The 23,503-nt window shown below is 41.3% G+C and overlaps 1 protein-coding gene across 1 annotated transcript in view; it reads left to right on the top strand.

Annotated features, from left to right (window-relative positions):
* The window catches only part of pdia5 (protein disulfide isomerase family A, member 5), a 72,690-nt gene that overhangs the window by 24,854 nt on the left and 24,333 nt on the right, over nucleotides 1-23,503 (top strand). Inside the window, exons 4-11 of the mRNA XM_086266694.1 lie at nucleotides 1,823-1,906; nucleotides 2,055-2,100; nucleotides 5,382-5,474; nucleotides 7,070-7,130; nucleotides 10,429-10,496; nucleotides 14,168-14,259; nucleotides 18,576-18,647; nucleotides 20,670-20,806. Coding sequence (XP_086122820.1) covers nucleotides 1,823-1,906; nucleotides 2,055-2,100; nucleotides 5,382-5,474; nucleotides 7,070-7,130; nucleotides 10,429-10,496; nucleotides 14,168-14,259; nucleotides 18,576-18,647; nucleotides 20,670-20,806 — 653 coding nt within the window. The remainder of the gene's footprint in view (nucleotides 1-1,822; nucleotides 1,907-2,054; nucleotides 2,101-5,381; nucleotides 5,475-7,069; nucleotides 7,131-10,428; nucleotides 10,497-14,167; nucleotides 14,260-18,575; nucleotides 18,648-20,669; nucleotides 20,807-23,503) is intronic.

The following is a 23,503-nucleotide window of genomic DNA, read 5'->3' on the forward strand; positions in this document are numbered from 1 at the left end:
CCTGTTGCATTTCACATCATACCAACCACTGAAATATTAGTTGATGTTAATCCAAAGTTTAATGCAAGGCAGTTGTTCTAATGTAGTGGTCAAACCATTGTTGGGCTGCCATTCACTGCATTGTTTCCCTCAGTGGTGAACATCAGCTAGTGAGTCATTCTGAGTTCTTTGTGCTTCCGTTTTTTTTTGTTTTTTTTCCTTCCTGTGATTGAAAAAGTAGTGCCATCTCAGGGGTTGGTTGAAGCATGTGGTTGGTTGAGTCACTTTTACTTTGTATCTATGACTGAGTGAGTAAGAGGATGAAGCCAAAGTCCATTGTTGCGTTGGCACATACCCATGCTGTTTAGCTTATTCACATCCTAAAAAGACTGATTTGACAGTCCTGGTGTTTTATTCCACTAGAATATAGATCAGTTCAGTTTTCAACTCTCTTTTTAAAAAAATCTTTTTTTGTATGTTGTAGAAGTATAATTAGGACTGTGCTATATGACCCAAATCTCATATCCCAATCTATGACATTTCTCATCCCAATAACAATATACATCACAAAATAGTGCTTTTTCTGTCAATTCTGTGAATCTCAGGCAGAGGCAACTGAAGAATGAGCATTTCTTCCTGTTAAAAGGGAGTTTTTCCTTCCCACTGTCACCAAAGTGCTTGCTCATAGGGGGTCATATGATTGTTGGGTTTTTCTCTGTATGTATTATTGTAGAGTCTACCTTACAATATAACGCACTTTGAGGCAACTGTTGTTGTGATTTGGCGTTGTATAAAAAAAATTGAATTGAATTGAAAAAGAATGACGCGACATGAGTTTGAAATTGATACCATAGGGTGTATCTACTAAAAATTTCGGGAGAATCTCAATCACCTTTGTCCTCGAGGTCAGAGGTGTGTACTCTGTTTGGTGGTTTGGTGACAGCTGACATTAGCCATGTTTCTTACCAAGATGGATTTTGGGATCTGTGTGTGTGTGTGTGTGTGTGTGTGTGTGTGTGTGTGTGTGTGTGTGTGGACAAGAAGCTGGAAGCAGCAGACTGGTCTTGAACCTGGTGACTGCACATCATCTCGAAATATGTGTCAAGGTCACATCTGCTCATGGGTGTACCCTGACTGGTGCCATCTGTCATTATGAGCCGGTCGAGTCTGGCATTACGCACACGTTCATCACCTGAAATACTGTCTGTCAGCACATGCAAACATACATGGATTTAGTCTTCATCTAAAGAAGGGAAAAAAAACTACACTGAACTTTTACTGGCTTGCTGTGTGTCTGGGAGCCATAATTGAATATCTAACAAATGTTTTTCCACCTCTCTAAATGAATACATATTTTCATTGCTCTTTATTACAGATGGGAAGGTGTACTTATTTTTGCTGATAGTGCTTCATTGTAGCAAGTATGAAGTATGTGTAGGTGGCAGGATGCATATCTATTCCCTTTCCAGCTACAGTGGGGGTTTTTTTTTTCTTCTTCTTTCAATTACAGCAGAAAGCCTCATAAAATGAAACGTCTGTATGCCAACACATTACATCTGTGCTTTGTGTTTCCACCGAAGCAGCAAATAAACAGAGCAAGCAGCATTGTTTATATTATATCATACATGTGATTCGATTAATTTGATGAAAAGTCCGTATCTTCTTGCTTCGATTTCTTTATTCAGTTCAGTGAAGTTGGAATTTATATGGTCTGGCACAGAAATGAATGCATAAATCTACTAATCATTAGGAAAATTTGTACGTGTGTGTGAAGGAGAATTTGAAAAATGCAAAGGGAATAGGATTCTGAGTTTGATTTACGCTTTGTGTGTCGATCCTTCAGAGATTCAGAGGGCCGGAAGCTGTGTAAGAAAGTGAAGGTGGACCCGAGCTCCAAACGTGGAAGAGCAGAGCTGCTGCATTACAAGTGAGTAACCAGCAACTCAGCTGGCTGTCAGATGCTTATCCACACCTCAGTGCTTTTTGGAAAGTGATACCGTGCTTGCAGCTTAAGAAGTGCATTACTTACAGTTTACTCCTGGTGTTGAGAGCATTGTGTCCCGCGTGTCTTTCAGAGATGGGACATTCCACACGGAGTACAGCAGGCCTGCTACTTTCAAGGTCAGAATCTGAGAATCTGCATTCTTTACATGTCGAGCACTGTTGTCTGCTGTGTAGTATTTCCTAATTGCTCCTCACATTCAGAGGACTAATTATTTTACCTCTGGCTCTACAGAGCCCTGCCTTCTGCTTTCATTTCTTTCTTCTTCCTTCTTTTTCATTTTGTTATTAAGTTTATGAATGGAAAAAATTTGTGGTATTTTCCACACAAGAATATTAGACACAATGTTAAGAATTTGCCTGATTTTTATTCATTTATTTGTTTGTTTTTTTCTTTGAGAACCAGAAGCATCTGTGGTTACATGTAGTTGGCTATTTATGAAATCATTTATAACCTGCATTTTAATATCAACAGTGCATCAAATAACAGCTTGAAAACAGTGTCACTGTGTGAAAATGTGACCTTTATAGCAATGACCCTGCAAATTCTTTATTTCTATGTGCAGCCCCCCTCAGCTTTATAGTGCCTTACAGTTAGTTTCAGCTCATTGTTTATCTGCCTGCTGTGCAACCTTGCTCTCATGGCACAATCATACTCTCACTTTCATAGCGATGCTTTTTGTCACGGCAGGCGGTAGTTTTCAGAGGAAACGCTGCACAGATTGACTCTGCACTGTGTTCTCAGCACCAAAGAGAAGACGGAGCATATTGACCATATTGAAGCACTCAGCAGCAAAAGAGCGAACTAAAAAGCTAAAAAAGAGAAAAGTCATCAGATTATCATAAACATAATTTTAGATGACTGAGAATTTTAATGATATAATGGTAACAAGCTGGTGGTACGGGGCTAACGCTGTAGCTAACGCTGTTGCCTCGCAGCAAGAAGGTCCTGGCTTCTCACAGCATTATGTTGGCTTATGTTTATGATTGTTTCTGTGTATTAGTCTGGTGATAACTGGAAGCTATCAGTGTGTGTTTGAGATAATACAGTTACAACACAAAAAACTTGCAGCTGTGAGAAAAAATGCACATCTGTCTACATACCCAGAAATTCACAAATTAACTTATTAATTTCAGTTTAGCCAAAAACCCGTGGTTCTGAAACAGAAATTCAAATATGCTTTTATATCTTCGTTTGTATAACCGAGATACAACCAGTTGGCAGACAGTTGAGTTGCAGACAAGCTGTGCTCATTGACACAGACTGACTGTGGTTGATGCCAGTGTATTGGCAGTCTGTCTGCTTTTAGAAATTATCTTGCAATTATTTCCAAACCTTCACTAATCTGTCTGAGAGTCGTTGCAGTCAGCCTGAATTAAATTGCAGTTTGTCACCTTCCACAAGGGGACCTTGCAGTCGCCTCACAATCACCATACTTAACAATGTTTTATTGGTTTTATTGACTGCATCATGCAGACAGCAGCATTTATTAATGCAAACAAAATTAAGGGTATTTTCAGTGCTTTTATAATGAGCTGTAATTGGTGGTATACTACCTAATTTGAAGTGTGAATGTACTGAAATATAATGCAGACAGCAGCCACATTATAGTTTAATAAGTCAAATGTAAGCAGAAAGGTAGCCTGAGTAGTGTTTTCCCTGGAGTAAGTAAAGCTATAGCATGACTGCTTAATCCTTACTAAAGTAACCTTGTTAACTTCAGCACAGTGTTGTCACATATTAAAACTGAAAAATACTTCTTTCTACCTGGTATGATTTATCTTGGGTTGAACTTTTTAACCGTCTGTTTAAAGTCCATTTTCCACCACGAAACCACACTGGTCATTTCAAACGTTTACCTTTCGTCTAAGTGCACCCTTTACTCCTTCCTGGGGTGCAACTAGTGAGAGCAGCTACTCAACTAAGTGCATGTTTTTGCTTCAAGTGGTGAAAAGTGTTGGTTGTTTTTTCACCCTTAGCGGGAACAGTTTTCTTGCATATTTTCAAAGTACTGCGCTTTGTTAGAGGTTTTCGAAGTAGCTCCATCTTCAGGTATTAAATGATCATTGGAGGCTGACACTTGGCTCTCGCTCTCAGACATGCCCGGCCATGTCTCATTGTTGATTGCACTGGGAACATAAGCTGTTGCTATAGCAATGATATCATTACATGACACTTTTATGTCACATAAACATTTATAGTGGTGTTATGGCAGGTTATATGGTTATGACACAGCCCTAGCGTCAAGTGATTGATCTTCATGTTAGCTACAAGGTGTGTTTGTAATAATATAAGACTGCAGCAAGCCACACCCGACAGGTTTAATAATTTTGAACATGTGATGCAGAGCTTCTAATGATGCTCTTTACAGGTCTGCACTTTGGCTGCCTCAACTAATGCTGGCACACTAGACTGATTTAGCTTATAGCCTCCAGACCTGTTAATGAGGTCATAGCACCATCTGTTACTCTGATTCTGTAGCAAACACATCCTGAGGAAAAAAATCAAGACCTTAATTTTGTTACCAGTTATCCAGCTGCAGGTTACATATTTAAGGATCACTCACAGGTACCTCTAGCGTGAAATGTTTGGAATACAGAGTGCAATATAAAATATGCATCAGCCACAACAACCATAGAGATGTTGCTGGTCAGCTTAAAGTTTAATGCCTTTCACTGCAAGACAGCTGCTGCATATAGATATTTCCTAAAAGGCTAATTATGACTTTAGATAAAAGTGAAATTAACCGTTTACTTCTCTCCTCTATAATATGGAAATCCTTCTCTTTTTATTTTTTCAATGAGTTTCTACCAGAGAAACTCGTTATAAGGTGGAAGCTGTCACTCTTTTGAATGGTGCATGGTTTTATTACTTTGCTTGCTAGGGTTTGCGCTGTTTCTCTGACAGATTAAAAGGCATCTGAAACAATAAACCTCCACAAGTCTCTGTTTCAACCATTACAAAGTAGTTCTGATAATCAAGTCAAGGTTGTTAAATGTTCCGCCCGTGCACACGCGCCGTCGTTAGAGCACTGCTAAAAGAAATATTTCCTGCTGTTGCCTCCACAGACATATGGTTCATTATATTTACAGAAAGCTTTACCAAGCCCATTAGTAGACACTTAGAGGTACTGAAATAGCGCTGACACCTCTTGGATGCATGAACATGTTCATCTATATGAGCTTCCATCTGGCACAACCTACAGCGTTGCCTCAACTAAATTTAGGAGCGACTTCGGCAACGTAAATAATCACCACTCCGTCTTTTTATGTTGGTTTTTCACCCCCATAGGATTATTTTGTGGCAGTGAAAAGTTGTTGCATGATTTGAACTGTTGGCTTTGTTTAGACAGGCTGTCGCAGATCTGTCGTTTTGACTTTGCTTTTTTTTTCTCATTCAGTCAATGGTAGCGTTTTTGAAAGACCCATCGGGGCCCCCACTGTGGGAGGAGAACCCTGAGGCTAAAGATGTCGTCCACATAGAGACAGAAAAAGTAAGTACCAATTTAAATAAACTTTTGGGCTTTGGATTAATTTAATATCCATTTAGCTCCATTTAAGAAATCCAGAACATCACTGGGGACGTACATTTACTGTGATTCACAAGCACAGGCTGCATCTTTCCTCCATTTGTCTGTGTTAAAGTTTTGATTAGCCCCCCGACTCTGATACTGCAGCATCTCACCAACACAAAGCCCCGCACACAAAAAGCAACAGGCTTTATCGTCAAAGAGCTGCTCGGCGTAGTTCATGAGGTCACTCACACAGTCCCGCCTTTACAGCCTGAAAGCCTCCAAACGGCTCTCATCCAGACAAGTCAGATTGCAAAATCATCAAAAACTGCCAGCATATTCACAAACAGCTACCTCATCCTTAGATAAGTATATATGGAATTTAGAAAGACCTTTGTTTTTGGACTATAGCCACTTTGCATGATCCTTATTTATTTTATAGTCTTGAGAGCTTGAGCAAAAGAAGACAACTGGACTTGATTTGTCAAGGCAAGCTTGAGATCCCTTCCCAGGTGCTTCAATGGCTGCTCACGCTTTGCATCAGGTGATCTGAATAGTTCACACGATGAGGTGGGGCAAGGTCTCACAGTGGTTTCATCCCTGACCTATACCTATTTTCACACCGTGGTTTATGTGTTGATGTGGATCGGTAGTAATGGTAGATGGACTGGCTCTTTTACAGCGCTTTTCTAACATTAACTCAGGGTTCAGTGTTTTGCCCAAGGATACTTGGTCACTTTGCAGACTTTAGCAGCCAGGGATTGAACTACCAACCTTCTGATTAGCAGATGATCCGTTTAGTCTCCTGAACTACAGACATAGAGAAACTGGTAATAAATATTTGTCTCATTCTGCACCTTGTTGTAGCCCAGTCTTAAAGAAGCTGATTAGCTCCTTTCCAATTAGCCCCACACTCTTTTTAAGCCAGCTGTCTTCTGATTGGCTGCCCCTCGCAAACAGAAGGTTTAAATAGCAGCTGGAAAATTCTGTTCTCACAGCCAGAGCTTTGTGCCTGAGATGTCCATGTTACTGATGATTAAAAAATGATTAAAGCAGCTTGAAATCTGAGCATCCACCACTGTAAAAGTACATGTGTAACAGAAAACAAAGGCGAGCATAACACAGTAACCCTCCTTTCATTTGAAGAACGAGGGACCTGGTTATCGCCTGCTCTCACCCTGAGGCTTGTTGAATGTGTTAACAAAAGATTGTGCTGAATGTGTGATTTTTATGTTTTTTGGAAGTAGCTGAGCTCATGAAAGTGATGATGAAAACGGGGAAACTGGTATGGGGGGCTGATGTGCCTGCTGTCCAAAGAAGAAAGTTCTCCCTTTCCTTTTTCTGTGATTAATGTGATGAATAACTCTCACACACGGTCGAATACAAAGCTGAAATAACAGATGATGTCATGATTTGCTATTTTAAACCAAAGAGTGTGAGAGAGAATTTCAGAAATCCAACATGGAGCATACTATTAGAGGAATCAAGCTATCGTGTGTGTTGTATATACATGTGTATACATGTGTTTTGCTGAAAAGCATCCTGACTCATCTCTTGTTCCCTCCTCGCTCTCGAAGGACTTCAGGAAGCTGCTGAAGAAAGAAGAGAGGCCGGTCCTCATGATGTTCTATGCTCCCTGTGAGTCTGCATTATTACGTTGTTCCTGCAGTGTTAGCAGCTCACAATAACTGGGACAAGCAGTGCTCATTTTGCTATCCTGCTTGCACATATTGTGGGAAACAGTATGTCTGGAAAAACAAGAGTAGCTATTATTGTCCTCAAATATTACATTAACTCACTTTATAAGGTGTCTAAACCGGGGGAGAGAGTACAGTTTAGGGAATAGCTCAATAAACTAGAGTTTGCTTGGTAATACTAAACCGTTGTAATCAATACTGCAATCTGATTATATATATATATTTATGGCACCTGGCAAACATGACACACTGTCTTAGGGCTGTTCGATATAACAATACAGTGGGGCAAAAAAGTATTTAGTCAGCCACCGATTGTGCAAGTTCCCCCACCTAAAATGATGACAGAGGTCAGTAATTTGCACCAGAGGTACACTTCAACTGTGAGAGACAGAATGTGAAAAAAAAATCCATGAATCCACATGGTAGGATTTGTAAAGAATTTATTCGTAAATCAGGGTGGAAAATAAGTATTTGGTCAATAACAAAAATACAACTCAATACTTTGTAACATAACCTTTGTTGGCAATAACAGAGGTCAAACGTTTACTATAGGTCTTTACCAGGTTTGCACACACAGTAGCTGGTATTTTGGCCCATTCCTCCATGCAGATCTTCTCGAGAGCAGTGATGTTTTGGGGCTGTCGCCGAGCAACACGGACTTTCAACTCCCGCCACAGATTTTCTATGGGGTTGAGGTCTGGAGACTGGCTAGGCCACTCCAGGACTTTCAAATGCTTCTTACGGAGCCACTCCTTTGTTGCCCGGGCGGTGTGTTTTGGATCATTGTCATGTTGGAAGACCCAGCCTCGTTTCATCTTCAAAGTTCTCACTGATGGAAGGAGGTTTTGGCTCAAAATCTCACGATACATGGCCCCATTCATTCTGTCCTTAACACGGATCAGTCGTCCTGTCCCCTTGGCAGAAAAACAGCCCCATAGCATGATGTTTCCACCCCCATGCTTCACAGTAGGTATGGTGTTCTTGGGATGCAACTCAGTATTCTTCTTCCTCCAAACACGACGAGTTGAGTTTATACCAAAAAGTTCTACTTTGGTTTCATCTGACCACATGACATTCTCCCAATCCTCTGCTGTATCATCCATGTGCTCTCTGGCAAACTTCAGACGGGCCTGGACATGCACTGGCTTCAGCAGCGGAACACGTCTGGCACTGCGGGATTTGATTCCCTGCCGTTGTAGTGTGTTACTGATGGTGACCTTTGTTACTTTGGTCCCAGCTCTCTGCAGGTCATTCACCAGGTCCCCCCGTGTGGTTCTGGGATCTTTGCTCACCGTTCTCATGATCATTTTGACCCCACGGGATGAGATCTTGCGTGGAGCCCCAGATCGAGGGAGATTATCAGTGGTCTTGTATGTCTTCCATTTTCTGATGATTGCTCCCACAGTGGATTTTTTCACACCAAGCTGCTTGCCTATTGTAGATTCACTCTTCCCAGTCTGGTGCAGGTCTACAATACTTTTCCTGGTGTCCTTCGAAAGCTCTTTGGTCTTGGCCATGGCGGAGTTTGGAGTCTGACTGTTTGAGGCTGTGGACAGGTGTCTTTTATACAGATGATGAGTTCAAACAGGTGCCATTCATACAGGTAACGAGTGGGGGACAGAAAAGCTTCTTACAGAAGACGTTACAGGTCTGTGAGAGCCAGAGATTTTCCTTGTTTGAGGTGACTAAATACTTATTTTCCACCCTGATTTACGAATAAATTCTTTACAAATCCTACCATGTGGATTCATGGATTTTTTTTTTTTCACATTCTGTCTCTCACAGTTGAAGTGTACCTCTGGTGCAAATTACTGACCTCTGTCATCATTTTAAGTGGGGGAACTTGCACAATCGGTGGCTGACTAAATACTTTTTTGCCCCACTGTATATATCGGATGACGATATAAAAACGTCGATCGTTTGTTTCGTTTGTTTCGTGGTGTCGCAAAATAAACTGTTTACGGCAATATTTTTTCATGGTTTTGATGGTCACTGTAGTTTTTATTAATTTCTTAAAGTTCTCTCTTTCTCTTATATTTAATATAACCACACTACGGACGGACAAGCGCCTGTTTTTATGCGTTGTCGTTAGCAACAACGACGGTAACACCATCGCGTGCCCGCTTGTTTATGTTCCACATAAACCTTTCACAATAAAGCTCAAGATCCTGTTGAGACTTTTCAAAATAAACTGAATCACTTGAAAGAGCAGATTATTTACGGATGAGAAGTAAAAAAGAGCCGCCAGGTGCTAAAAAATAGACCTTAGACTCAAACGTTAGAACAGGCTTTTCCTCGCAGCACGCCGTGTGATAAATACTCACAAAGAAAACGGCGGCCGTTACAACTTATGTCTAAAAATGTATAGTTTCATGCATCTGCTAAAACACTCGACTCCAGCTACATGAGCCGCAGCTGGAAACACTTCCCGCAAGTCGAGCTGCCCGAGATTCACAGAATTTACAGAAAATGTTACATTTTTGTGATTTATATCGTTATCGGACGATAAAATTCTTATATCGGGATATGAGATTCTGGTCATATCGCACAGCCCTAACTGTCTCATCTTTCTATGTACTACACGTTTTTTATAATGTGGAGAAAAAAGGACTCCAACTGAGGAGATCCTTCTTTGCTGGTTAACTCCACTATTACAAACACAAATCGGATGCAAAGTTCTAAAATAACAGAGCGCTTTTAAAACAACCCGCGTGTTGCCAGGTCTTTTATCGACTGCTTAAAATTACTTGCTTTGTTCATTGATCAGTCCATGCAAAACAAAAAAAACTAGTTTCACTTTCTAAGAATATAAACTAGAAATAAAGCAACAGATTATCGCTGTCGCTCTTTGTTTGGCAAAATTGTTAAACAATTAAGCCGCAGCGTCTGTCTGAACGTCAGACCTGCTGATCACTTTGCCAGGATAAGAACAGTCGTTTTTGTTCAGCACGCAGTTAATTGTTGCCTCTTATTGTTGTTCAATAGAAAAGACTTCACATGGATTTTTGTTTTTTTTGTTTTTTTGTTTCCAAGCGCTGTGCTCGATTATCCTCAGTGCATCATATCTTTCACAGCAGATAGCATACTGAGAGCTGCTGTTTACCAGGGGGAAAAATCTCCTAGCAGATGATGGAAAATCTTTTGACAGTCGTATAGATTATCATATAGCTGTCAGAGCAGTGTTCCCATTGAGTTCTCTGTAATAACCTCTGCTTCTCTCCTTTGTATTTTGGTTGCAGGGTGCGGCGTTTGTAAGAGAATGCAGCCCATTTTTCAGCAAGCGGCCACGGAGACAAAAGGGAAATATGTAAGTGTGCTAAATCTGCCCCTCAGTCAGTGGGCCCACTGTTGTGTTGCATCACCTGTCTCTGATCTGCAGCCCAGTCATCTTTGATGCTCGCGCATTAAATGAGATGTGTCAGCAGCGAATGTCAGGGATGTGAAATCTGCAAAAGGTACAGACAGACCAAATAAGGTATTTCCTGCAGGTTGTGTTTCCTGCAAAGACGATCTCTCGGGCACAGTACCTGATCAACTTTTGCACCATGTGTTGATTTAGTAGCATAATAACTCAGATGACCTTTAAAAGGCAATTCGAAGGTCCCTATCCTCTCTCTGCTGATTAATTAAGATTTTACCTATGTTTCGAATGATTTTAGCATTTTTAAGCAATGTACAGGAATATGCTGTAGCGGCAGACCGTGTTATGTGTTTTATATGTACATAATTTACATGTTTAGAGTAGTGCTGTTAAAATTACATTCGTTAAAATGACGTTGACGCCATAACCGCATTAACGCGGCAAATCTCCGTTAGAGAGTTAACGCAGATCGCCCTGTGTGCTAACGTGTTGACGCCGTGCAGCGTTAACGAGCTAACAGAGATTTGCCACGTTAATGTCATTTTAACGAGATTAACGCTGACAGCACTAATTTAGGTCCTGACTACTTTTTCCTGTAGTTTTCATCACTGGTGGGAAAGTTTCTTTAGTCTTTTTTTTTTTTAATTATTATTTTTAACAGTACTCGTGTCGTTTGCATGAGAAAAATATTATCTCATAAACACTTGTCCTTCAAGGATCACATGAAAAGATAATTAACTGCATGTTTGTTTCATCATCAAGCATGCATTCGAGTAGCGAACATTTAAGCCTCTTAGCTGGGAACTGGTACACTGTTTGGGTGTGTGCACGTGTGTGCGAGGCTGAGATAGGGTGAGGGAGTGCGCCTGTACTTCTGTTTATAAGTGAATGCTGAATTGGTGGTCAGCCAAGTCGTATCGCACATTTCTCGCCTCCGTGTCGTGGCACAGGAAGGCACAAAGGTGACGTCTGAAGTTCTGCATCTTGTCAGGGTGAAATAGCTGAAAAAACACAGATTCGTGTGGGGATGTGTTTTGATTGTATTGTTTCAGCTTTTTAGGTTTCTTCTGTGTTCTCTCTCAGTACCGGTTGTGACATATAACATGATTTTGTCAGAGCACCGTCCTTTAAAAGGGAATAAGTCATAGAGTTTGTCATGACTCATACACATTCCTCTCGCTATTTTTTTTGCCATGAGCTGTGTTTGGTACAATATTTATTACAGAGGGAACCTGGGATGCTCCAGCTGTTTGATTTATATCAAATAACCTTCTGTACTGGAGAAATATTTTCAGAACTTTTTACTCATAAGCAGTGGAGTTAGGGACTCTCAACCGTGTCAGTGTTGCCAACTGTATCTGGAGCTAATTTTTACTCAGCATATAATTAGAGGTCGTTTTGAAAAACAAAATATTCTCTCGTGTTACATAATGATGTTTTCTATTTTATCCCCAAACAATATTACATGATAAGATGGAATGCTGTGCAGAAGTCTTGAGCCAGCTCTCATTTCTGTGCATTTTGTTAGGATGTGTGTTCTCTGTCAAAATGATCCCGCACTGCTTCACTAATGTTGAGGTCCAGCCTCTGGGGAGGCCAGTCCGTGATTGACAGTGACCCACTGTGTGTGCTTTTTTCTATCCAGGTATGCTTTTACTTCATTAGCAGTGTGTTTGGGATAATTGCCAGTGTTACATGGCTCAAGGGAAGGCTAAACCATGCTGCCATTCAACTAGCTTTTAGTAATGTGAAATATAACAAAGGAGAAAGAGGAACAAAAAGAGCTCGGATCCTTGGCTAAAGCAAACAGAAGAGAGGGACGACCATGAACCAGCCAGTTAGTTGGCTAGAAATGAGAGCTGGCTAGTTCTGGTAAACTAGACGAATAGACACAAAACCACAAACGGCTCAACCCGTGTCTAATAATAAACAAAGCTGTAAGAGCATCGGTGCTGATGGAGGTCAAGACGGCAGTTACAAACCACCATCCGCCACCTTCTTTGGGTTTTTTTTCCATCTGGCAGCCAATCAGCACTAAGAATAAATTAGATATGTGAGAGAGGAAGTTAATGAGAATGATAATAAAGACAGTAAATAACAAATAATGTTTTTTAAAATATCAACATGATGATCACGGCACTGAGGTCGTGCTGAAAAATGACACTGTTGCCAATCAGGTGCTTTCTAGATCTGGTGGTACTTCATCAAGTTCATGATTTTTTTTTTTTTCTGGAGCTTTAAGCCACAAAGAGCCTCCACTGTGTTCTACAGATGGCTGTAGACACTCACTGTTGAGCCTGTCTACTGACTGACAATGATTTGAAACCAAAACTACTACTTTGGATTCATCACTCCATCAGCCCTGTTGCCACTGATTTTCAGCCTTATCTCCCCGTTGCCTGTTTAATGCTGAAGTGATTCATAGGTCTGTGCAAAGGCGCTTAACAAAGGAAAAACAACATTCCTCTAAAAGTAGTCTGGTATAAGAATTGGACTGAAAATGAGTGAAAAAGCATCCAATGTCTTAAGAAAACCTTTAGATGATCTGTAGAAACCCTGGAGAAAGCCTGGCTGCTTGGAAGAAAAATAGAAATAAACGAATAGTGGCTCAAGACTAGGGATGGGTATCGTTTAGGTTTTATCCGATACCAGTACCAAACCGGTACTTTTGAAACGGTGCCGGTGCTTAAACGGTGCTGAACCGGTGCTTAAAGAATGGAGAACACAAACTTTGTCCAAAAACCTCATGTTTAGCTGTTTTTTTTGTAAAAAGATAACAATGTTAGCCTTTTCTGCAGCTATGGGGCATATATGGCATCACTCTTGGCTGGAAGCAGTGCTTAAACAACAATGGAAAAAACACAAACTTTGTCCAAAAACCTCTCATGTTTAGTTGTTTTCCACTTTTTCTTTGGTCCAGCCAGTACAGCCAGACTTTTGACCGCTTCGCCTTGGGCGTTTTTAATCTGTAGCTCTGCTCTAAAAGAACGTACGTACCTGGCCCGCCTACTATCCTCGGAAAGGTAAAATGATTGGCTGGAATCCAAAGTGTATGACATCTCAGGAAAAAAAAGCACTGAAATAAAGCACCGAAATGTGCGCTGCCTTTCGGTCTGGTTACTACCGTTTATGTCAGAACGGCACCGGATACTGGTACCCATCCCTACTCAAGACTTTCACACAGTATTGTACTTCTGACAGTTAAAGTAATTTTCTGCTATGCTAGACATACCATGCTTAACAGTTCACATTTATCAAGTACACCGAGCGGGATCCTGCACATATTTTCTTTATGTGGGTGTCTAAAATAAATTGTGATTCCTTTTTTAATATAGCTCAGACAAATCACATTCTGTCTTTTCAATTAAAAAGTCAGCAGGAAGTTTATAGCGGTGGTGTTTGATTACGGCCTGCTAATTAACAGTCATTGCACCTGTGTTGTTTCGCAGTTCACACTTGGAGTAATCCGTCTTTGTTCAGTTTGGAGCCCGCCGATGACGACTGACCTGTCTCGATGTTTGATGTTCTTGCTATTTCTTTTCTCTCTCTGCCGTCATTTTGCTTCACATCTTTGATGGCCCATGTCTCATTTTCCCTTTCATATTATTTTTCTTAAGGTCCTAGCAGGAATGAATGTGCACCCAGCTGAGTTCGACGGCCTCAAGCAGGAGTACGGCGTCAAAGGCTACCCAACCTTCTGCTACTTTGAGTGAGTCGAGTCCTCTCATCCGTTTCTTTTTAGGCTTAGTCCCTGACTTCCAAAGCTCAAAACATCAGAGTAGGGCCACTTCAAATAGAAAGTGCAGTCTCTGCCCATTTAAACAGCAAGCAGGCGTGATGGCAGCAGACTCGCAGCTTGCAAAGGTGACCCCTTAAGGTTTGCAGTTCTTTCGTGCAGGTGCAAAGGAGAAAGTTTCTGATGAACTTTGGGATCCTCTGGCCTCATCCTTGAAAATGTACACTCACAGGAGGTGGTTGCTACTGTCAGGGAATAAGGAGAACACATGGGTGTTGGTGTATGGTTAGCAGTGAAGTAAAACTGAAGGGATAATTAGTTGCTTGACCAAAAAAAAAAAACAATTCTTGGCATTTAAAGTGTTTAAAGTCCTGCTTGAACATATATTTATTGCCACAGTCACTGAACCACTCTGCAAATAGGCACTAAATCATTCATCTGACGTCACTCTAGGGTACAGAGATATTGGCCACCAGGGATGCAAAGAAGTTTGGGCTTCGGTCTCACTAGATAAATGGCTCTAACTGTGAACTCATGGAGGCCCAGCTTCCACTCTTACAGCCTTCACTTCAGAGGTTTGGGCAAGCTCATGGAGCCCATTGATCTTGAGTTGCAGTTCTTCATCATGTTGACAATGCGTAACAAAAGTAACTGTCTTCCAAAAACGTTACTCTGTGTTGCACTGTGGTGTTTGAACAATCTCCATCAGTCAGTCGCTCATTCCAGGATCTGCACTGTTACCTTCCTCAGGGCAATTTCTTATATCCGTAGCCCCTTTAGGTCCAACACCCTTCACATCCCAGTGGCCATGCCATAGGGTGGGCAGTACTGTGACAATGTATACTGATACAAAGGTGGTTGATCATGTTAAACACCAAGAATATGTTTAATATGATCATCTCAGACACAGAGAGAAGCTCCACCTATTTGTTTTATTTTGTTTTGTTTTTTTGCGAGGAGCTACGGAAGAGAATTAGGGCCACTGGGGAAAAAAGTGGGCATGTCTTATTTTTTCTTCTTTTACAGAATTCTCAGATTAAAGTCAGAATTCTGACTTTAATCTGAGAATTTTGACTTTTTCCTCCAAATTATTTTTTTCTCAGAATTCTGAGAAACTTCTGACTTTTTTTCTCAGAAATTTTTTCTTTAATCTCAGGATTCTGGAAAAGAAGAAGAAAAAAAAGACGTGGCCACTTTTTTTTTTTTTTTTAGTGGCCGTAATCCTCTTCCGTAAGGGGCATCCAACCAGGAGAAAATCATCTTAAATGGAGATGAATCACAATGTGTTGTTCAGAGTGCAGGCTCATGATAAGATGGTTTTGGTTTGTGAATCATGGAAAAACTTCTTTTGTAGAGTCCGAGAATAAAAATGTGGAGCCAGAAAATTAGCATAACGGGTCCACTTAAAGCTAATATTCAAGCATAACAGAGAAATGTTGCGTTGCCTACTTTGTCTTAATAAAAAAGTGAACTGAGTAACTTAAGGTTTCTTTGGACAATTTCGACAGGGCTTATTTAGTTAATGTGAGATTGTAGTTACCTGTCATTGGAAGGCTTATGATCCCGAAAGTCATTTGCGTATGTAGTAGAGAAGATCTATGACTTTCAAGGGTCATTTGGACTTTAAGCGCTGCTCAAGGGCCAAATAAAATATTATTAGGCAGAATTTTTAAGCACAAACTCTGATTGCCTAATTCACCGGCTTGCCCTGTAACAATGCACTGCACTGTAACAGTAAGTGAGTAAAGTTTAGCTCTTAAACTGGACAGCCCTTCATTATTTCAGCCTCCCTGTCTTCACAAACACGGCCCTCTGATGTGAAGCGAGCCGTTGCATTGTTTCACACAGCGCCGTTGTCTATGCAAAGACTGCCTCTGGTCCTAATAAAGGCAGCGTTTTAAATTATTAAAATGGTCGACTAAGTAAATGCTTTTAATATGCTGTAGCAGAGGTTTTTTTGTTATCTTTAACAACACCTTAAGGCCACATGTGACATTGATTTAGCACTCTCTTTTAGGTGTTGGAGAAATGTATGCTGCTGGCAATCTGATAACTTCAGATTACTGCTCAGCGCTAGTGTCCAAATATGAATAGACACACAAAATCACAGCTTGCGGCCACATACGCAGTAGGAATAGAGAGTGTGACTGATAGTGTTTGTTAATGCAGACACCCCCACCCCACCCAGCTGGAGCCTCTCTGCACTGTCCACATATTTACAGTGTTGTTAACTAAGTGCTCCCACGCTGTTCTCTGCTTGTTTTGGGGTTTTTTTAAAAATATGTTTGCATTTTTTTTTTCTTGCAATGCAATAGACACCTGGAAGGAAAAGCAGCGAAATTATGTCATGCACTGGCTTTATCATCCTTATTTCCACATTAAACACTCTCTCATTCCAGTCTGGCCTTTTAATTAGACCGGGACTGATTAAGTGCCTCTGTGGTTGGTGTGTGTGTGTGTGTGTGTGTGTGTGTGTGTGTGTGTGTGTGTGTGTGTGTGTGTGTGTGTGTGCGCTCTTGCCTTCTTCCTGTTTGTGTGCACTTCTTTCTATCTCGTGTGTGTACTGTGTGTATGCAGGTACACGGGCATGACCAGCACACTTGTGTGTAGCTGAGCCGGAGCCAGGCCGTTAGCTGCGAGTGCATTAGTGTCAGCACACGGCTAGCTAACGACCATCCGAGCCCATTGGCTTCAGTAATGAGCCCCTCACTGATAAACAGCAGCTAATCACTGCAGGGTAAATCAGCATCAGCACCGTCGGAGTTATCTCTCCATTGCACCCGTTTGCAAGACCAAGTTTTCAAGGTCTTTTAGGTTTTCAGTTACACAGATTAAGAAAGCTTACTCCCCCAGAGTTACAGCACACCTCAAGTTCCTGTCGAATATTCAAACAAAAACCTGGAAGTCTTTCGGCTCCTTTGTCCTTGCCGCGTCCTTTTATGGAAATGCTAGAGACTGTTGGCTAAATGACATTTATTTAAAATTCCCTCTCTTTCTACAAGGTTTCGGTGTACTTTACAGCAGCAGAGATAAAGCAAGTGAATATAGAGTCGGTCATAAATCTCGCTGATTGAATTCCAAGCAGCCACTCTGTGCCGCAGAAGTCGGGTTACTTAAGATGCGAGTTTTAAGCTCCAAATCCACAGAGCGTAATCATGTATCACCTTTTAATAGTGTCCGCTCTGTATTTGGGGAGCTGTAACTGCAGTCGTCACCACCTTCTGTGTTTTCAAAATCACCCTGCCCAGAGCCAGTAACTACCCACATTGATCCTTCGACATTGGGCTGAGCCGCCATGTCCGCTTCCCAGCCTTGGTTTAGTCACGGTGAATGCAGTAGATAAACTCATTGCTATGAAGAAAATCTGCTTAGGTTTTGAATCTGTCTTTCAGACTGTGAGGCTGAAGAGAGGCCTCGAGCTCATTTCAAATGCATTACGTCGGGTCACTTGCATTCCTTATGTGCACTTTTTAAGCTGAACTTCAAGACAGAGAAAAGAAATTTCAATCTTGTTAAAATTTTTGTCAGAGGCGCAGCTCTCTAAAACATCTGGCTTTGAACTGGTTGCGAAAGGCCCGACTCAGCTCTTTGTCAGAGACACTCGGTGCCATCATAACTGTTTTTTTTAAGATCCTGTCGCACATGACCTGGATTACTGCGACACGACTTTTTCAGTCCTGACTGAGATGTTGTTTCAGCCTCATCTAACAAGAACTGCTGATCAAAAGATGCATCCCAGAAAATAAGTCTTTGTTTTCATTTTGACTCAGTTTTAGCTTGAAAAACATCCAAAAACATCCAAAAGTTCAGTATTTGTTCGTTTTTTTAAAAGAAAAACCTTTGCAAGTTTTATATGTCAGTTTCTTTCCAAATAACTGAAAACAGCACTTATTGAGGCATTATTATCAAAGTAATACCGCATGCATAGAATCAATAAATCTGATATAAACCGCTTAAAAGATTTGCAGACTTTGCCTTAAAATAAGGTTTTTTCCTCCATCTCATAAGTCCAAAAGCAAAGCATACTGAACACACTGACCATTAGTATTGAGCTGAGCTTTAAGAACTGCTGGTGATGTTTTTAGAAGGCATGTTTTGGGTGGGGTGTGTTTTTAAAATTAAATGCAGTAATGTTGCTGTAATGCAAGTTGTTATGTTTACAAAAAGCATCAAATCACAGACGTCTTTGGCAGTGGTTTTCAAACTCACATTGCCAAGTCGTCATTCTGCCCGTTGCTGAAGTCTGCTTTCAGAGACGATCTGGTTTTCATGCTCCTTTTGTCTCTTAGGAAGGGGAAGTTCCTTCACCACTATGAGAACTACGGCGCCACAGCCAAGGACATCGCAGACTGGTTGAAGAAGTAAGTATGGTCCCTGTCACTTCATCTACTGACGATTTTAAGTAGGACCAAGCAGAGGCTTGAAGACGCCCGGAGGAGTTTTAACTAATAAAAACGACACGATGAAGCTTCTGAACTCAAGTCTACCTTCTGCCTCTAACAAGTACCCCCCCACCACAAGCACACAAACACATCTTAAATGTCAGGCATCACCTTTTCCTTTTGCTGTGCTCTTTCTCACAAACGCTCTCCTCTCTGCTCACCCTGACTCACCTTGCCACAGTGTCATCAATCTACACCTGCTCCGTTCCTGTCTCATTTTTCTTTCTCACCTTGGCTCACACTCTGCCCGTAACCCCTCCGTCTCTTACTGGCAGGAAAGTCGCAACTGTCCACAGGCCTGCAGCCAGAGGGCACAGAGCAAGGCTTTCACAGCTATCGCAGGAAACGGAGCGAGACAGGCAGGGGATGTACTCCGTGTGCCTCTGGGCTCTTATTAGCCCAGAGGCAGAACTCACCATCTCCACTCCTAGACTTTGACTAACTTGTTTATTTAGGACTCAGAGACTGATTTAAAAGCAGTGAGCCAGCTGGCTAAAAAGTCTAATTGCAGCTTATATTTGAGTAAAAAGTTTCTGTTACCTGAATATGCACGAAATGACTGAATTAATATATTAAATCTAATTAATTTTAAACTAATCATGTCCTTAAATGTGCTGCACACAACCACCACAGCACGTAGAAGCTAGTCTCCAGGCGCTTCACATAATAAAAGTAAGAGTTTACAGTATTTTAGGGAAGCAGAGTGTGTAAGCACTTGGTGACAGTGGGGAGGAAATCTTTTTAACTCGAGCAGAAGCAGGCTCCAGGAGAGAGTCTGTCTGCCTTCACCAGCGTAGCTGATTTTCACAGGAATATGTTCCATATGGTTTAAAAAAAAAAGAAAGAAAGAAAGTGGAAAAAGCCTCTCCTGCAAGCACCATTACATTTGCAGTTTTTCGTGTCATACTTTTTTTTTTTCTTCATCTGAGATGCTGCACGAAAACGGGAAAAAAGGGGTTTTTGAAGTAAACAGTGCTCAGAGATTTTTCCAGAAGAGTCTATTGTCCTCTTCCTGTAGCACTTTTAGCCGCTGATTTATTTTTCTTTTCTCATTTATCAGTCAAACTTCACATCCTAAATGTTAATGTTGTCATTTTGTTCAGATTCAGCTGTCTCCGATTTTTTTTTAATACCCACCTCAGTAGCTTTCTGCGCTCTTTTCTCACTGGACTGAGAAATGCCCTTTGCTGTTTGCACTGACGGGATTCCTACACCTGCCGTAATGAATACAAGTATTCTGGGGGTTGCAGTCAGAAGCTGTACTGAAGCTACTCTGTTGAATTAGTGAAGCCCCTTCCTTTTGTACGCTCCGCTTTAGTCTCTTGACCTCAGCTTGGTGCGCAGTCTGAATTTGTTCCTTGAAAGTGTAGTGTCAAGAATAAAAAAGTGGACACAGAAGGAGAGGTAAGAGTTGGTATCCTTGGCGATTATATCTGAGCAGCAAAAGATGTCGTCTGATAAATCTTAAGTGTTATCACTCCCTGATAAACCTTGATCCAGAGCTTTTTATATATCACAGCTGTGTATTAGATAGTTGACGTTGCTGGAGGGTTGTTTTTAGCACTCGGTTTTCACTGTTCTGGTGTTGTTAAATATATCAGCCTCGCTGGCTTCAGTGCACTGGCTCAGGCCAGAGCGTGTAACGATGAGGAAATGCGGCAGAGGAGGGCCGTGTATAACAGTGAGTGTTTATGCTGTAGCCACTCGTTCTTGGAACTGGAGCAGTGTGCTCCACCACACCCACAAAGGTGGGGCTGCTTTTGTCCAGATGTGTGTGCGCGTGTGCGCTTTTGTGACATACTGGGTGGAGTGTGGGCTGCAGCTGTGTCTGATTATATTTAATTTTTCTTTACACAGATTACACATAAGCTGGACTGTCTCTGCTTTTCAGTCTCACCTCTGTTGCCCTTGTTGTCCCCCCCCCCCCCCTTCCTGTTTTAGTCCTCAGCCCCCCCAGCCGAAGACCCCTGAAGTCCCCTGGTCAGAGACAGACTCTGCGGTCTTCCACCTGTCCGATGAGTCCTTTGACAGCTTCCTGGAGGAACATCCTGCTGCCCTGGTCATGTTTTACGCCCCTTGTGAGTAAAAGAGCAAAAGAGCACGGTCTATATTTATCAACTGCTACACGTAAAATATTGTTATGTAAATGATGCACTTTTTCCCCCACTAAGAGCCGTTTTAAATTTAAGCGAGGTCCAGAGTTCTTTTAAACTGGTTGAGGGGGATGTAATCGCTCGTGTTACAACTGGGGGGTTCGTAAAAGTTACTTCAGCACTCGCACTCAGTGAAGCACTTTTTCTTTCTTTTTGGTGCTTTCTTTCACTCAGTGTTTGATCAGTATTGGACCAACAGTTGATTATAGCGTTTATACGATGGCAAAACGTTTTTGTTTGTTTGTTGCTGTTTTTTTTTGGCCCAAGCCAGAACCCAAAGAAGTTAAATATTTCACACTTTTAGCCGTCGGGAAGATAGATCCGCCTCGCTTCGAGCTGGTGTGTTAGGGCAGCTGTCTCTCACTTGCTGCAGAGATGCACCCTGGGTATAGACAGAGTGGCAGAGGGAATTAACCGTTAAGCACTGCGGTTACACTCGACTACCTTCAATTCTGACGATACGCTTTGCCAGAAAAGTTTTTCGCTTGTAAAGGGCAAACATGAGCAGTCTGTCAAAACATCTAGCAAAAAGTCCAACGGACACAAAGGCACAGTTGTCAGAGGGCTAGCTTGCGTTTCCTTTCTCGTTGCTATAGTTACTGTAGGATGTGTATGCTAAACAGCCCAGAGCAGCCCACACCTTGTTTACTGATTTTACAAACGTAGGTTAACGATTAAAAATAACCACAATAAGTAATCTAAGTTGAAGTAATCTAACGAAAGTAATCTTCCTGCGCAGTAAGGTCAGACGCGCAGATTTAATCTGCCCTGACAAACAGCTAACTCCCATTCTCACTGTTTCTCATGAAAATGTAACAAAATATCAACACTTGGGAGAAAGAGCATACATATGGACACATTCCACATTTGACATTAAGGAAAATAAGAAGCTTTGTAAAGCGTGTGGATTTTAACATTTTATAGTTTAGTCTACTATAATCGTTTCATAGTTATGCGGTGGCTCTGAGAGGCTAAACGGACTGCAAATTAAGAAAACACCAGCAATAAGAAAATGCTGCGAAAGCACACAAAACACAACGGAAATGAGAAAAACGGAAACAGGAGAAAAAAACCCAAAAACGGAAATAGGAAAAAACATATTTCCAAAAGCACAAGGGAATTGTTTCTGGGGAGACAATAACCTGACGGACCAGTTGCAGGAACCAAAATATGCTAAGAATTGCGCTGGGAGACAGTGAAGTGGAGGATCTATCATTTTTGTGAGGAAAGAACAGATGAGAGGTCAGTGTGTTAGCCTGACTATTAGCCTAAAAATCCAGTAGTATATGAATCATGAGATTAAAACACACTTACCTAGCATGTTTTGGTTCCTGGAACTGGTCCGTCAGGTTATTGTCTCCCCCTTTTGCAGTGTTTTTCTTATTGCTGGTGTTTTCTTAAGTTGCAATCCGTTTGGCCTCTCAGGGCCACCGTATACTTAGTTGATTAAAACTGAAGTAATTCAAACTGAAACTAAATGACATTTTACACTAAAGCCTCAGTCCAAGCTAACTCTGCACTCATAGTCGCTTAAAGTCACTGAATGTCATTGACTTTCTCTAGTCTTGGGTCGCCCCGTTCCTGCTAGCTGTTAGCTGCTTTCTTTATGGTTTCCCTTTATGGGGGTTTGTTAAAGTACTGAATTGATAAAAATGATACGAGTCAGAGTAGAAGAACCAGTAAAATCTTCACAAAATCCCAATCTCAGTGGAAACTAGTAACATTTGTAGGAAGGGTCGTTGTTGAGGCTGTTATTGAATGTGGTCCCATGAAAAGATGGAGTTTAGGTTCAAAATCACTTACAAAGCCCATGATGGTCGTAGTGAAGGAATCGTTAATGTAATCAAGTCAGATAATGCAGCACATGTGGTACTTGTATATATTAATACATGGAGCGAATGATTTCAGCAGCCTGTCAGAGGAGCTCCTCATTCCTTCCTGCACTGGATAACATTGTGCTCTCGCACGTCCTCTTGGGTCGAACTGTTGTTTAGTCACATAAGTAACATCACTGTTTGACTGTCATGCTCAGTATTAACAATCAGCTGGATAAAGTAACCGAAGGCCGATTGAAAAATGGAAAACAAACTCAAAGACAAAGCGGCTGCAGTAAGTTTCGCTCTTTTGCCCAGCTCGCTCGCACACAAGCTCATCTTCGCAAACCAACACTTCATTGTTTCCATGTGGCTGACATAAGCCTGCTTGTCATCTTTATTCACGCAACATACTTCTGTTGTTACACAGAACTTTGTAAACATGCCAGTTTTCTGTTCAGTAGCTTAGATCCCAGATTGCTTTGCTTTTGTGAAGCCCTCCTGCGTGTGAGGGGGAGGCCAAAAATAGCTTTTGTAATCAGTAAATGTATCACACACACTTTTTTTTTTTTTTTAAATAATGGAAATTTATTCAATTTGATTTGACTGTTTTTGACCTTTGTTTTTTTTTTTTTTAGCTACCTGTATGCTTTGGATCACATCACCACCTCCTGCTGTTTACCCCTGTACTCTCTTTCTTCTCTGTAGCTGCTGCCCTTCCTCTGTGCTCATTTTAGACTCGCCTCTGTTAAAATAAACTAATCAGTATAAATAGGATCCTTTAAAGTTAGCTTTAACTATAACAAGG

Source organism: Aulonocara sp. 'chitande type north' Nkhata Bay, linkage group LG16 (genome assembly GCF_057382095.1).
Source record: "Aulonocara sp. 'chitande type north' Nkhata Bay isolate Kocher_YH1m ecotype deep benthic linkage group LG16, A_spYH_male_GT1.1, whole genome shotgun sequence".
NCBI classification, from domain to species: Eukaryota; Metazoa; Chordata; class Actinopteri; order Cichliformes; family Cichlidae; genus Aulonocara; species Aulonocara sp. 'chitande type north' Nkhata Bay.